Here is a 14,156-nt window from a genome sequence, read left to right as displayed (position 1 = left end):
TGGTCTTCTTATTGGCTGGAACAGCCTGCTAATCAAGCTGTTCCAGCCAGTCTGATTCCTAGGGGGTGCTGGCCTGGCAGCAGCCACTCCTGGAACTAAAACATAGGTAGAAAATACAGCCCCTGAAGCCACAAGGAAGTGTATTTTTACCCTTTTTTTTTTTTAGTTCCTGGAGTGGTCGATGCCAGGCAACAGATAAGCAAGAGGGGCTGGAGGAAGCTCTGTGCTTTGTAGGGTTGGCTGCCTATCTATATGTATTGGTAAGTTTGAGTTTCTCTGGTAAGCATTTGGTTTGTTTGTGGGGTGGGGGCACAGTTCTTCTTCCCTTTATTGATAAGCCACCTCTGGTGGAAACCCCTTTTAGGGTTAGTAATGTATAGTTCGATAATTATTAACATTTTCCAAATAAAAGTTTTTCTCAGCAATTTTCAGATAACTAACATGATTATATAGCAATGATGCATTTCCACCCCCCTTTCTTCTTTCCCCGTGTCCCTCCTTTTCTGCTTTCTGCCTTTTGGCCTCTACTTTCTTCCCCCTTCCTGGTTTCTGCTGCCTCCCCAACTTCTGGTTTCTTCCTTTTGTCCTGCTTTCTGCTTCCTCCTGTTTCTGATATATTCTTTGCATGCTTTGCAAATGGAGGGTTTGTATATTGTGTGTGTGTCTTTTGGGGTTTATTCCCTCCTTTTTCTGTATGATGTCATCCACCCCATTCAAGATGGGAGATGCAAGTGGGCTAACTTATGAATCATCTAATTGATTTGAACCAACCTTGGTATAGTTGTAGTGATTGACACATAGAGACCCTTCAATGGCATAGTTTGTGATTATGTCATCCACCCCAATTCAAGATGGTGGATGTGTGAATGTTTTGAGGAGCAAATGGGCTAACTTGTGAACTACGTAACTGATTTGTACCAAATTTAGTCCAATTGTAGCAACAGTGAAAGGAAAGCAGACAGATTAGTTCTTACAGAACTACTTGTTAAAAAGTGCTATAGGTATGCCTTGTTTGCATACCCCAAGTACTTTGTTTCTGATTTTCTATCACAAATCTCTACCCTATGATTTCAACAAGATAAGTAGACATTAAAGAATGGTTCTCTCTGTTTTCAGAGTTCTTGTCACTTTGAGCACATGACATCTGATTTGAAAAATACTTGATAGAAGTTCCGGTGAAATTGTAAGGGCTATCAAGAAGTTGCAGTTTAACATTATAGCATGTAGTGAGCATGCATAAAAGGTCAGAAGGAAAAGTTTCATGGTCCTCAGTTTCCCTATGTAGATAGGTAATAAGGAAGCAGCATTCTTTGAGCCCCATGTTAGCATTAATGTTGATGATGTGTCTGCATGGAAACGATACAGGATGAGATTAGAGCTTAAGGCTGCACATATCTATAGTGTGGTTGGGGAAAATGTGTGACACAAATGTGTGAATATGTACAAATATTCAAGATATTTGGTAGGCCGCACCGTTCCAATCACCTTGTCCACATCTTCAGGAGTCACAAACTGGAACTGATCCAACTGTTTGTGGTTGGGCATGTTCTTGCAGTTAGTCTTGGGCAAACAGGAGGGTGGCTTCAGCTTATTTGGCTTAAGGCCACACCACACATTACACAAAGTCAAATTTGGGATTTCTTCTAAGCATACAGGAAGCCACAGCTAAATCATGGCTCTCTGAGAAGAGTATGCATAGGATACTTGTGTGTTGCATTCACACATTGGATGTGCACTTTAAACATTTTAGGCATATACCCCCAACAATGGATGAATGGCCAGTGAGAGAGATCTGTGGTTAGAAACTGGCTTCTGCTTGCAAATCTTCCCTACCATGGATTTAAAGGCACACTTTATGTACCCCTCTGAGTCAGCTGCTGCTAGCTGAACAAAAAGGCAGCATCCAAAGTGGAGATTCTCTTTTATGTAGCAATAAGGGAGAGCAACTGGCCCTATTCAACCCCAGTACAACACCCTTCCAGTGCCTCTTGCTGGTGTCTACTTTGTGTGTTTTAAACTGTGAGCCCTTTAGGAGTAGGGAACAATCTTTGTAGTAGTTGTTTATTTAATTATTTAAAATATTTATTTCCTGCACCTCCAGTACATTACTGCTTGGGTCGGCTCAAAACAATAAAATAGATACAATAAAAACATAAAAGTAATAAAATTAACCAAATTAAGTAAACAACTTAAATGTCAGGTTAAAAACTACAATCATTATTAAGTTTCAAATTAAGTTACTTTAAAAGCTAAAAATTGAGAATTATAAAAACTAAAAACTGAAGAACCTACCAGATATAACCAAAGATGGAGCATTAAAAAGCCTCTTTAAAAAGATGTGTTTTAGTTGTTTTTTAAAAATCACTGAGGGAGGGAGCATGGCAAAGCTCTTCAGAGAGGGTGTTCCAAAGCTGAGGGGCCACAACCAAAAAGCTGTGTCTCTAGTCCCTGCCAACCAGATCTCTATTAGTGGCATGACCATGAGCAGGGCCTGAGACGATGAGGGGATGACCTTGGCAGGTTCATATGGGCGAATGTGGTCCGACAGGTACCCCAGCCCCAAGCTGTGTAGAGCTTTATACAGGTGAAACTCGGAAAATTAGAATATCGTGCAAAAGTCCATTAATTTCAGTAATGCAAATTAAAAGGTGAAACTGATATGAGACAGACGCATTACATGCAAAGCGAGATAAGTCAAGCCTTAATTTGTTATAATTGTGATGATCATGGTGTACAGCTCATGAAAACCCCAAATCCACAATCCCAGAAAATTAGAATATTACATGGAACCAAGAAGACAAGGATTGTAGAATAGAACAATATCGGACCTCTGAAAAGTATAAGCATGCATATGTATTCAGTACTTGGTTTGGGCCCCTTTTGCAGCAATTACTGCCTCAATGTGGCGTGGCATGGATGCTATCAGTCTGTGGCACTGATGAGGTGTTATGGAAGACCAGGATGCTTCACTAGCGGCCTTCAGCTCTTCTGCATTGTTTGGTCTCATGTCTCTCATCCTTCTCTTGGCAATGCCCCATAGATTCTCTATGGGGTCAGGTCAGGCGAGTTTGCTGGCCAATCAAGCACAGTACACTGTATACTTTTCATAGGTCCGATATTGTTCTATTCTACAATCCTTGTCTTCTTGGTTCCATGTAATATTCTAATTTGCTGGGATTGTGGATTTGGGGTTTTCATGAGCTGTACGCCATGATCATCACAATTATAACAAATTAAGGCTTGACTTATCTCACTTTGCATGTAATGCGTCTGTCTCATATATCAGTTTCACCTTTTAATTTGCATTACTGAAATTAATGGACTTTTGCATGATATTCTAATTTTCCGAGTTTCACCTGTAGGTCAGGACCAGCACCTTGAATCTAGCCCAGAAGCGGACCGGTAACCAATGAAGCTGCCGCAGGATGGGTGTGATACTCATGAAGCAACTTGCACCCGTGAGCATCCTTGCAGTAGCATTCTGAACCAGCTGAAGTTTCCAAACAGTCTTTAAGGGCAGCCCCACATAGTGAGCACTGCAGTAGTCCAATTTGGATGTTACCAATGCATGAGTGACTGAAGTCCAGCTTCTCCAAGAAAGGTCACAGCTGGCGTACCAGACATAGTTGGTAAAAGGCGCTTCTGCACACCACTGCCCATGTCGGGTCCAGAAGCACTCCCACGCTGTGGACTTTGTCTTTCAATGAAAAGACCAGATATACCTCATTACTTGGATGATCAGTTCTACCCACCCATAGCACTTCTATCTTCTCTGGATTATGTTTCAGCTTGTTTGCCCCCATCCAGTCCAGAACAGACTCCAAGCCCTCTATGTAGACCACATTGAGAACATACTGAGGGCAAAGTATGTAAGGTTGTTCTGACGACCATTGCAGCCCAACAGAGAGGGTGCAGGGGGGTGGGGTGTCAACCTTACCTTCTCCCCAGATGACCAGGAGCCTTGTGTGGGATACACAGCTTGTGCGCCCATGTGACCCTCACTGCTCTGGGCAGCATAGATTTCTGGAGGCTGGGGAAATGAACTCCAGGTATCCCTAAATCTCAATCAATCAAAATATCACTATTAGCCAATTACTGCCCTACATTAAAATTGTGCGATATATTTACAAAATACTGGTATGATAAAGGTACAAACTACAGAGCGGTGTCTTACACAATGAGAGAAGTACAGTAAGAAACGTCTCAGTAAATACACTGCTCAAGGAGTGCGGTGCATTGAGGGATTTCCCCTCAAGCCGGGCACTCTAGGCGCCTCGCTCTGCCTGCTCAGGCTGCCTGCACACACTTACCAGGGACCCTTGCACCATTTTACCAAGGTAAAAGCATGGAGAAAATTTCCGGGCTACCCGGTGAGGCAGCGCTGGAATCGGCCATGATCCCGGTACTTCCCACAAGCAGCCCTACTCAAGTAGGACTGCCCAAGACTAGGTAGGACTGCTCATGTGAACAGCCTCTGTGTCTTGGTGGGAGTGGGAGCAGAAAACCAGGAAACAGCTCTTGGGGTTTGCACATAGTCTTTCAGCATTGTATATGCCTGCCCTAATCCAAGGATGTCATCTTAGGTGGAGCAGCAGGGAAATACTTGACTAACAAGCAAAAAGTTGCCGGTTCGAATCCCCGCTGGTACTGTATCGGGCAGCAGCGATATAGGAAGTTGCTGAAAGGCAGCATCCTCTCACACTGCATGGGAGGAGGCAACGGAAACCCCTCCTGCATTCTACCAAAGAAAACCACAGGGCTCTGTGGGCGCCAGGAGTCAAAATCAACTTGACGGCACAATTTACCTTACTTTTAATCCAAGGACAGGCAGACTTTAGGCTTGTAGGATTTACTTTTTAATTTTAAGCCAGAACCTCACAGTCACCAGCTTGAGTCAGGTGCAAATCACTGGATGGGGGTAGTAGATGCAAAATGGTAGTTCAGGGGATTGATCGAATTATGTATGCACTCCATGAGCCATATAAGATGCATATGCAAGCACAAATCTCCATCAGAGTTAATATAACTTGGGGGTTCGTCTTACAGAACTGGCAAGTAGAGTGTCATGATGACCTAGTCAAAAGAAGCCAGTTATTGTTTATATTTTTCAGGCAAGGAACCCTGAGGCTGAGTTAAGTGATTAGTACAAGACTAGCCATGGCAAAGATTATTATTATTATTATTTACTTGCAGTTTTTAAGGCCTAGCAAGTTGGGTTAGCATTCTTAAGCATGAAGTCCTATTTTACAGCTGGAGAATACTAAGGCTCAGAGATATATATTTTGCCCAAGGACCAAGCAAATAAGTGTTCATAGGATGCTGGTTTTTTGTTGTTGCTTGGTAAACATTTGGAAGTCAGAAACCTTTACTGATCTATTGCAAAGCACCCAGTGATCAACCAATAGAGTCCAATCTATCTCCCCTGCTAACTGAGCAAAGAGGCACCTTTTAAAAGTGGTGATTCCCTTTATTTAGCAGTGGGAGAGCAAGTGGCCCTATCCATCCCCAGCACAGCATCCCTCCAGTGGCTGTTTCCAGTGGTCTCTCTTACGTTTCTCATATTTGTTGTATTATGTTCAACACATGCACAGTAATGCACTTCCTTTCTGTAGCCTGTATTTGAAGGGGCCTGTTCCCAGGTTCACTATTAAAATAAATGCATCTACATGCACACAAAAACATGTACATGTGCACCTGTATGCACATACAAAGTAATGTCTGAATATGGGTAAAGTGTGTGAGTGAACTCCTTGATTTGAGATATTTTAGAATTCATAGCAAATGAAGATCTCTCCAAAAGTCAAAGATGTTACCCTCATTATACTTTGTAGACATGGATGGGAGAGGGAAATTCTATTTTGCTTCCCAGAACATCCCTATCTATAAAATACATTGAGAGATATACAATTGATCTAATGGAATGTTTAAAGCATTTATTGGGCAGGACATGGAATTTTCCTGTGGGTGGGGAATTCAGAATTAATAGTAAGTATGAGACAGATGCTTTTAAATCTCCCAATTGTAACTGCAATGTCCTGAGACACCAAGGCAAACAACAAAATATAGCAGACAGAAAGGAATAGAAAATGTCAGCTTTTGTGAAAGACATACCATGAAGATTCCTTCCTTGATGGGATAAAGAGAAAGAGCTACAGATTAGAAACCTGAGCAGCAGACTGTGAATAACCCCTCATTTTGTCTGTTTTGCAATAATCAGTAAAATGTGTAGGTCCAAGAACAAAAGTGGATTTTCATCCATATTACAAAAGGTTCAGGTTTTGGGGACTAATCTTGTAGACGTTCATGCTGCAATTCAGACTACCATTGATGGAGCCAGTGGCTTATGTTACACTTAAGCATTTTGCTGATGACTCTGGAATGACAGGAACACAATAACATAGCTCATTTCAAACACCAGTGCCTCTCTCTTGGCTCCTTGATTTGCATTCTGGCCCAGGAAGAGGGCAAAGGCATTTGGTTTGGACATATAATACCAGAGTTGAACTAAAGGACAGGCACAGCAGCTTTATGCTGAATCACATGTCTTTCGCCCCTGAACCAAACAGCTCCTCCATCCTTTATATAACATACAGCAATATACATCGTCTCCATCAGAGGTGGATAGATAGCTATTGAGGCTGTTCTCATGAGACCAGGCCCGGGACCAGGCCCGGGCAGCTAGCTAAGCCTGGGCTTAGCTGTCTGTGGGAACCGCCGGGAGGTGTGCAGTGCCTGATGGCGCCTCGGTGGCAAACCCGGCTAAGAAGCAAGCGTTCCCTTAATCCCATTTACTTGACTGTGTGTCAGTGCCGGCTGCTTTAAGCCAGCGCTGAAACACTGACGGGTGCTGGGGGGATCCCTACAATGCATTGCACACTCATGTGGTGCATTGTGGGATTTCTGGGGGCCGGGACAATGAGTCCTGCCCCTCACATCTCCGCACTATCTAAGCCAGCAGCAGACCATCTGGGTGTGCAATCCATGTACCCAGACAGTCGGGCTTTTGCAGCCTTCCCTGCCGCCTTCCAGCTAGTCCTCTCATGCGATCGTGAGAAAGGGCAGTGTGGGTGTGCTCTCCAAGTGACACTCCCACCACGTTACTAATATTTTACACACAGACACAATATTTGTATCTCACCCCTCCAGTACAATACTGCTTAGGCTGGCTCCCCAGAGCATTCCTAAGACAATAAAACAATAACACAGATAAAACAATGCAAAATTAATAAAAATCAGTTGTAAACTAGACCCAGCTAAAATCAGATTTACGGATTAAAAACGTACTGGAACAAAAACTAAAAAACTAAAATGCCCCTCCAAAAAGATGGGTTTGCAGTTGTTTCTTAAAAACCTAGAATTTAATTGACTTACTGAATTACTGGAGCACTTTGAATTCATTGAGTGATTTTTCTGGCTTCTCCAAGTAACTCACTTGCAATTACGGAACCAGCGAATAACCAGGTGTCCTCATGACTGCCACTTCTGACTCTTAAGGTTGCAGGGGACCACTGTAAATCATCTCTATGGAAATCGTCAGCAGAAAATGTTGACACTGGTACTGTGACAGAGGGCGGGCTTTACTGAGCTGCAGATGTAAGCATGGCCCCTGGCTAGTGTATCATCTTCTCTTCAGTGGCTACAATGGCCTAAAGGTCTGAGGGGATGACGAGATGGCAGCTGTATTCGTTCTAGCCAAGCCAGTTGTTCTAGATCAGGGCTGCTCCATTTAGGCTCTCCAGCTGTTTGGGGACTACAACTCCCATAATCCCCAGCCAGTGTCCAATAGCCAGGGATTATGGGAGTTGCAGGCCAACATCTTCAGGAGGACCGAAGTTGAGCAGCCCTGTTCTAGATGCTACAGATGGTATTTAAAGCATTAGCAGACCTGGTGTAAATAGTCCCCATGCACGGAGAAAAGCTGGAAGCAAATGGCAATGATAGAGGAATTAACTAAATACAATAAAATATACAGTCCTGAATAAGTTGTGTTTGCTGTATCGGCTACTGGTTAGCTCACTTGGGCAATTAAGGACCTTGACCCACATGAGGCACAACGTTGCAGAGCCGGGGCTGCTGCAGACTTCAAAGGCAGCCCCGACACTGTTTTGAAGTCGTGATTGTGGAAGCAGCATTCCTGCAGGATCCCCTATTTGCAACAATGGGGACACGTGCAGAAATTTTGTTGATTCAGAACAACGCTGGAGCTGTCTCTAAAGTCTGCCACAACCCCAGGGAGCAGCAAGATGGCTCCGTAATGCTGCACTACATGTCAGCACTTATTGTAAGTGAAACGGGACCCTTTGTGTCTCTTGGGAGTAGAACTGCCTAGGAGCAGCAGAAAGGCAGTGATTAATAATGGCGCAGTTGTGCTGATCCAGCCCACACTTTAGGAAGTTTGGGCTTCCGTCTCCTGTTGTAGATTAAGACTCCCAGACTTGGTCGTGGATCACTGTGGCACCTGTTGACCTCAGGCTTACTGGAGTATGGATTTTTGCATGAATGAAATGCTCTCAGATGTACTCAACGTAAGACTGCTTTCGTTTTCCATATATCGTTTTCTACTTTTTTTTGGGGGGGGCGTTATTGTTATATTAAAAAACTACACACATGCAGATTAGGAACAAGTTTTCAAAGCACCTCTCTCAGGCAGGATTATGGAAGTTAAGTTACATGTCTCTTTGAGGCACAAACACAAGAGGAAACGGAGGCTGGGAAACCCACCCACCTAGAAGCTCATGTTCTGTCCATCGGAAGATATTTGTTTCTCTTGCATTAGCGTGGTGAGATGCTTTGAAAGTCAAACTTACTCCTCCAGGATGTGAAAGCAGTTGCTGGTGAGTGGTCAGCACAGGCCCCGCCAGTTAACTCCATGGCAGGTGATGCAGTATTCAGTTCCTCTTGCTTCAGCTGTGATGAATGCAACCTTTATGAGGGATCAGTAAATCCCCTACTAAGAATTTGTGGGAGCAGATTCTTTTCTTACCAACCATCCCCACAGCACTGTAAAACAGAAGTGTCACATTTGAAGCCAGAGTGATCCTGGTGTAAGAAAAGGGAAAGTGACCACCATTTTCCTTGACCTAAAATAGCTGGTAGTTTCCCAGACTTTGGGAAACACCTATATCTGGCAGCAGTGATATAGGAAGATGCTGAAAGGCATCATGTCAGACTGTGAGGGATATGGCAATGGTAAACCCCTCCTGCATTCTACCAAAGAAAAACCACAGGGCTCTGTGGTCGCCCGGAGCCAACACCGACTCGACGATGGTACACTTTACCTTTAAAATAGTAAAAAGGAAAAAGAGTAGAAGCCAAGTCACATTTTGTATTCTTGATTGAGCAACTGTACACAGGGATGCTATTTCAGATTTTAGGAAGGCAAGTTTCTCAGCAACATTCAAAGGCGCATGCTCTTGGGCATGGATTCAGGATTCAGTTGCAGAAATGCAATGTATTTGAAGAATATGTTTGTAAGTTTTAAAATAACTGTAACAATGGGTTGGATCCAAATGTTTCCTTCCTCTAATGCAGGGGTGCAGACTGAAGTAAAGCATGTGGGGGTGGGGACTTCAGTAAAATGAGGTGGGAACTCAAATGAGTAGGGAGGGGGATCTGCTCCCCTACTCTAACAGAAGGAGTCTTCCTTCAATGGACAGAATTACAGACTTATTGAATGGATTATAATATGTAGGTTTTAAAAAATGGATTGTAACAATAATCATTCTATAAGCTGACCAGAACTAATAGGTGTTCCTACGGAATAATCTAATCAGACATAGACCACTCTCCATGTACTCTTGTCCCTAAAAGCGGGGCTGTATTGATATCCCCAATTCTATAAACACGCATGAAAGTATGCTGGTTAGGCTATCGTTCTCAACATTCCCTTTGCTAGGTGGCTTTGCTTTGCTACCTCCAGCAACTGCTTGAGGCAAAAATTTGACAAGTTGAATATGATCCCAAGAATATAAATGCCAAATGGGAGGAGGAGGAAAGAGGCAAGGCGTACAGTTGTTGTTCCCAGTTTATTTTCTCCATGACTTATCACTACCTACAGATAGCTGGTATTTTTAGAGAGGGACATTAGGTGAGCTAATGTTTCAAAGTGGCCAGGGCTTAGATTTAGGAAGCAACCTCATGGTCTCATTGTTCCTGAGACATTGTCTTCTGTATTTTTCAAATGAAGATAGAATCTATTTACATGGTCATATGCTGAGGTACCGCAAGCCCTTAGCTTCCTTTAGGCTTTAATTTGCATATGATCAAGAATTTAAGGCAAAGCTAAAGGGAGATGAAAAGTGCCTTTGACTAACCTCTTCCATCTTGGGATAATTAATCATGTGAACAATCTATATATTTAATTCTCTAAGGCATACCCATGGCTAATCCCATGCATGGCAACTCTCGCGAGAGTTCGGAGAGCTGCTGGATAGGGTAGCCATGGGACAGGTGGGAGGGGGGGAAATGGTGGCAGCAGCGGCTGCTGAAGAAAACTGTGGCAGGTGGCTGGCTGGCAGCAGGACAAGCAAGAAGACAAAAAGGTGGTGGGGCGCGTGGGCGGGAGGATGGGCAGGGGACGGGTGGGAGGACGGGCGGGCAAAACGGCAGTGACAACGACTGGGGAAGAAGGTGGTGATGGCGGCCAGCCAGTGGGTGGGCCAGCGGGCAAGGGAAGAAAGAAGCAGGGTGAGCGGGGGTGGGGGAGAAAACAATGGTGATGGGGGAAATGGCAGCGGCGGGCAAGTGGTGGTGGGGAGGTGGCGGGGCAGGTGGCTAGAGGCGCAGATGCTCTGCGCCCAGCCCAGCTAGTATCCTTATAACCCATCTTTAACCTGCCAGGACCTACATGTTGTTGTCATAGGCACATATGACCCATCCTGTCCAGCGTCTTGCCTCTAAAGGAGCCATGACGTGATGCCTTAAGGAACTGTGTAAGGAAGCATGTAGTAGAGTGATGTTGGGATGATATATGAAACTCATCAACACCCTTCAAAAACAAGGGAGCAGCTGACACCTGCATAATTGCATATTTCAGTCAAATATTTATGCATGCTAACGCCATACATTCAAATGCAATAGTGATGGGCAAACTCTCCATAACTCATACCAGATTGCCTATGAAGTAAGCTGAGCTACTTTCCAAAACACTATTTCCAAGCTAATCCAAATTTGGTCCTCTCACTCGGCTACAAAGGCCTTGCCTAACTTGGCTACCAGGCCACGCCCACATGCATGTGATGTCACGTGCAAAAGGGGGATGGCCCTGTCTCCAAAGGGCCCGAGTGAGCCCTCCAGAGCTCATTCCCAGCCAGTGTTTGCTAGCTGGGTGCATTTATTTCCCTTCTTCTCCCTTCAGCAAAGGAAAGAAAGGGAAATAAATGCACCCAGCTAGCCAGCAGTGGCTGGGAATGAACTCTGGAGGGCTCGAGCGGCCCTTCTGTGGCTTGTGGCTGCGGTTCTTTGAACTGGTCCGCTCCATAGTGGCTCCGCCCCTGGACACAATGGGGTGAATGGATCTTTCTTTTTTTGCATTTGTATTCTGGTGCCCATATACCCAAACACCAATCCATTTAGTATAGCCCTGAAGACCAATATAGATATTAACCTCTGTGCCGTTTGAAATGAAACTTTAAAGCAGTGCTGCACAACTTTGGCCCTCCTGCAGATGTTGTTCTACAACTCCCATCATCCAATTGGCCACTGTGACCGAGGATGATGGGAACTGTAGTCCAAAAACAGCTGAAGAGGCTGAAGCTGCCGGGTTGAAGTTGTGCAGCCCTGCTTTAAAACAAAGCAAGGAGGAGGAGGACAGCAAATGAGAGGGAAGAGCTGGCTGATGTTTAGAGCTCTCTCTCTCTTTCCCTCATAAAACTGCCTGTGCTGCTCAGCTCCTGATGTGGCAGCACTCCAGCCTGCTGCTACAAATTCTGAAGATATGGTGTTATGCCATCTCTGCAGCAGTCCATGTTTTATCTGGTCCACGTGCACAATTTGCTCATGTACGTACTCTGCAGCTTGGATGTGAAACTGCTATTGGAAGCCTCAATGAGGCAATGTGAACAGTGACTTGGATTGGCTGATTTGGGATACGGCTTTACAAGCAGAACATTCTGAATGCTCTAAGAAGATTTTTCTGCCTAGAAGGTACCTACATTATTGAAAGAGAAGCACAGGGTGAGAGGACACCGCAAGAGCATCTCCAAAGTGATCGCTGTTTCTCAAAGGATGCTGGTAAGCTGGCTTGTAACTCATTTCATTTTGCTAAGAGTCTGAGCTAATCATCATAAATATATCTGTATCTAAGAATGTTTGCGGACTGAGTGTGGATATACCATTCAGTCACTATCAGGTTTGCAAATACTTGGTTCAGGGCTTCAGTGAAACAGTGCGCTGTGCAGAGATGGCAAAAATCAGAGGTTGGGTCGAAACTTGTCTCTAGGGCCCAGAAAAGGCAAGAAACCTCCCTTAAGGGTAAATTAATTGCCACAGCTCTGTCTGACATTTATTGACATCCGCAGCATGCCCACTCAAAGCAAACCTGTACAGCTCCAGTGGGAAGGACCATGCACCATACATTTCAAAAGTCATCAAGTAGCTGAGAGAACCTAGTTGTATAGTTCCCTGAAACTCTGAATTATCAAAGGGGGTGTGAGAAGGGCTTGAGTGGATGTTGGAATGATTATGGCATGGCACTGTGGAAGAGGAGAAAAGAGATTTATTAATAGATGTTTGGCAGAAATGCTATACCAATATTTCATGAAGCTGCAGAAGCAACCCCCGATCAAGTTTCTAGTTCAACTTCAGTGATGCATGCTCAATAAGTAATAGGTCAGGAGTGGTGGGGAGAGAACTATTCGCCCTATATAGTCAGCATTGGAATATGCCTGTAGGAAAACACAATTTTCCTAAAAGCCAATTCTGTGCTTCTTTACTCAGAAGTAATTCCCACGAGTTTAATGGGATTGAATCCAAAGCAAGGGGAGATCAAACAAGCAGAAACAACAGCTGCAAAATGCTGATAAATCCCAGTGTGTTTCAAGCTTAAATAAGCTCTTTGCCAGGGGAAATCTAAGATGTATGCACATATATGCCCAGTTTTACCATGGAGAGAGTATTATAAGAGGTTTGATCTCCATTGACTGGGGGCTACCTTCTTGCTGTGCTCCCAAAGAAGGGTGCATAGGACAGTAGTATTTATAGTTAATGTGTAATGTTTGAACCAAAATCAGATTCATAGGTCTATTTAAAATTGTAGGTGCCTTACAAAAATTTTTCTTCTGATGCATATTCAACGGATTCTTCTTGATTTGGTAAAAAAAATTGGCCTGTCACAGATGGAAGCTGTGATGTTGCAAAGCAGTAAAAACAATGATAAACAATTACTCAGCACACTTTCCTCTCTCCATACAATTAGCATCGAACATGTCTCATACTTCTGATACACTGTCAGTATAGCAGACATTGCCTCCAGCTCTGTCCCTCATGAGATTAATGGTCAGTGAGCTGTCCAGTGCATCACACCATCTTTTTGACTCTACATTTGGATCTTTTGGTCTCTTAAAGGCAGAGTCCAGGATTTATCTGGGTTGGAAAGCATATCTACTATATCATGCACACATATAGAACCCTTGCCAAAATTGTGCTTGTCTGAAGTGTTTACCACTGGGAAATCTAATTTTATCTTTCTGATTCAGATAATGGCCGCATTTGCACAAACACGTTGGCACATTTAACTGCAGTTAAATGGGGCAGAGGTTGAGACTCTTTTCCAACCGAATACTTGGAACCACGGTTTCGTGGTAAAATCAACCTGCAGTTTACCTCACCAAACTCCAGCTTGAACCGTCGGTTTGCAGTAATTTTTGCCACCGGATTTGGCTGCCGCGGCATTACATCTGAACGCAGGGGGCACCCTAACCATGGTTTTGTTCTCTTTCTGGAGCCAAAATCATATAGACGGTGGCACAGACCCACCTGGGATTGTGCCTGCTCCATGCCTGCAGCACTTCAAACTGGCCGTCTCTCCGAGCACCCGCCCTGCCCCCTATCTCTGATCCAACAAAGCTGTTGCCCGGCAATAGGGTCACCGCCACACCCCAGCCCTAGCTTGTCAGCTTGTCAAATAGCAAAGTAACCAAGGGGCATTCCCCCTTCCC

General features: G+C 44.2%; 1 protein-coding gene across 5 annotated transcripts in view; it reads left to right on the top strand.

Annotated features, from left to right (window-relative positions):
* LPIN1 (lipin 1) overlaps positions 1–14,156 on the top strand; it is a 125,815-nt gene that overhangs the window by 1,456 nt on the left and 110,203 nt on the right. Inside the window, exon 1 of one of the 5 annotated variants that reach the window (XM_053285624.1) lies at positions 157–260. The exons of 1 other annotated variant lie outside the window; for it this stretch is intronic. Coding sequence is in view for 1 of the 4 variants with exons in the window: in XM_053285623.1 (XP_053141598.1) it covers positions 12,226–12,231 (6 nt within the window). In the remaining 3 variants the exon portion in view is untranslated. Of the gene's footprint in view, positions 1–156; positions 261–12,142; positions 12,232–14,156 lie in introns of those variants that run through there. 3 more of the 5 variants (XM_053285627.1, XM_053285623.1, XM_053285628.1) reach the window with 3 other exon arrangements.

Source organism: Hemicordylus capensis, chromosome 1, assembly GCF_027244095.1.
Source record: "Hemicordylus capensis ecotype Gifberg chromosome 1, rHemCap1.1.pri, whole genome shotgun sequence".
NCBI classification, from domain to species: domain Eukaryota; kingdom Metazoa; phylum Chordata; class Lepidosauria; order Squamata; family Cordylidae; genus Hemicordylus; species Hemicordylus capensis.
This window is presented reverse-complemented; position numbering and strand designations above follow the sequence as displayed.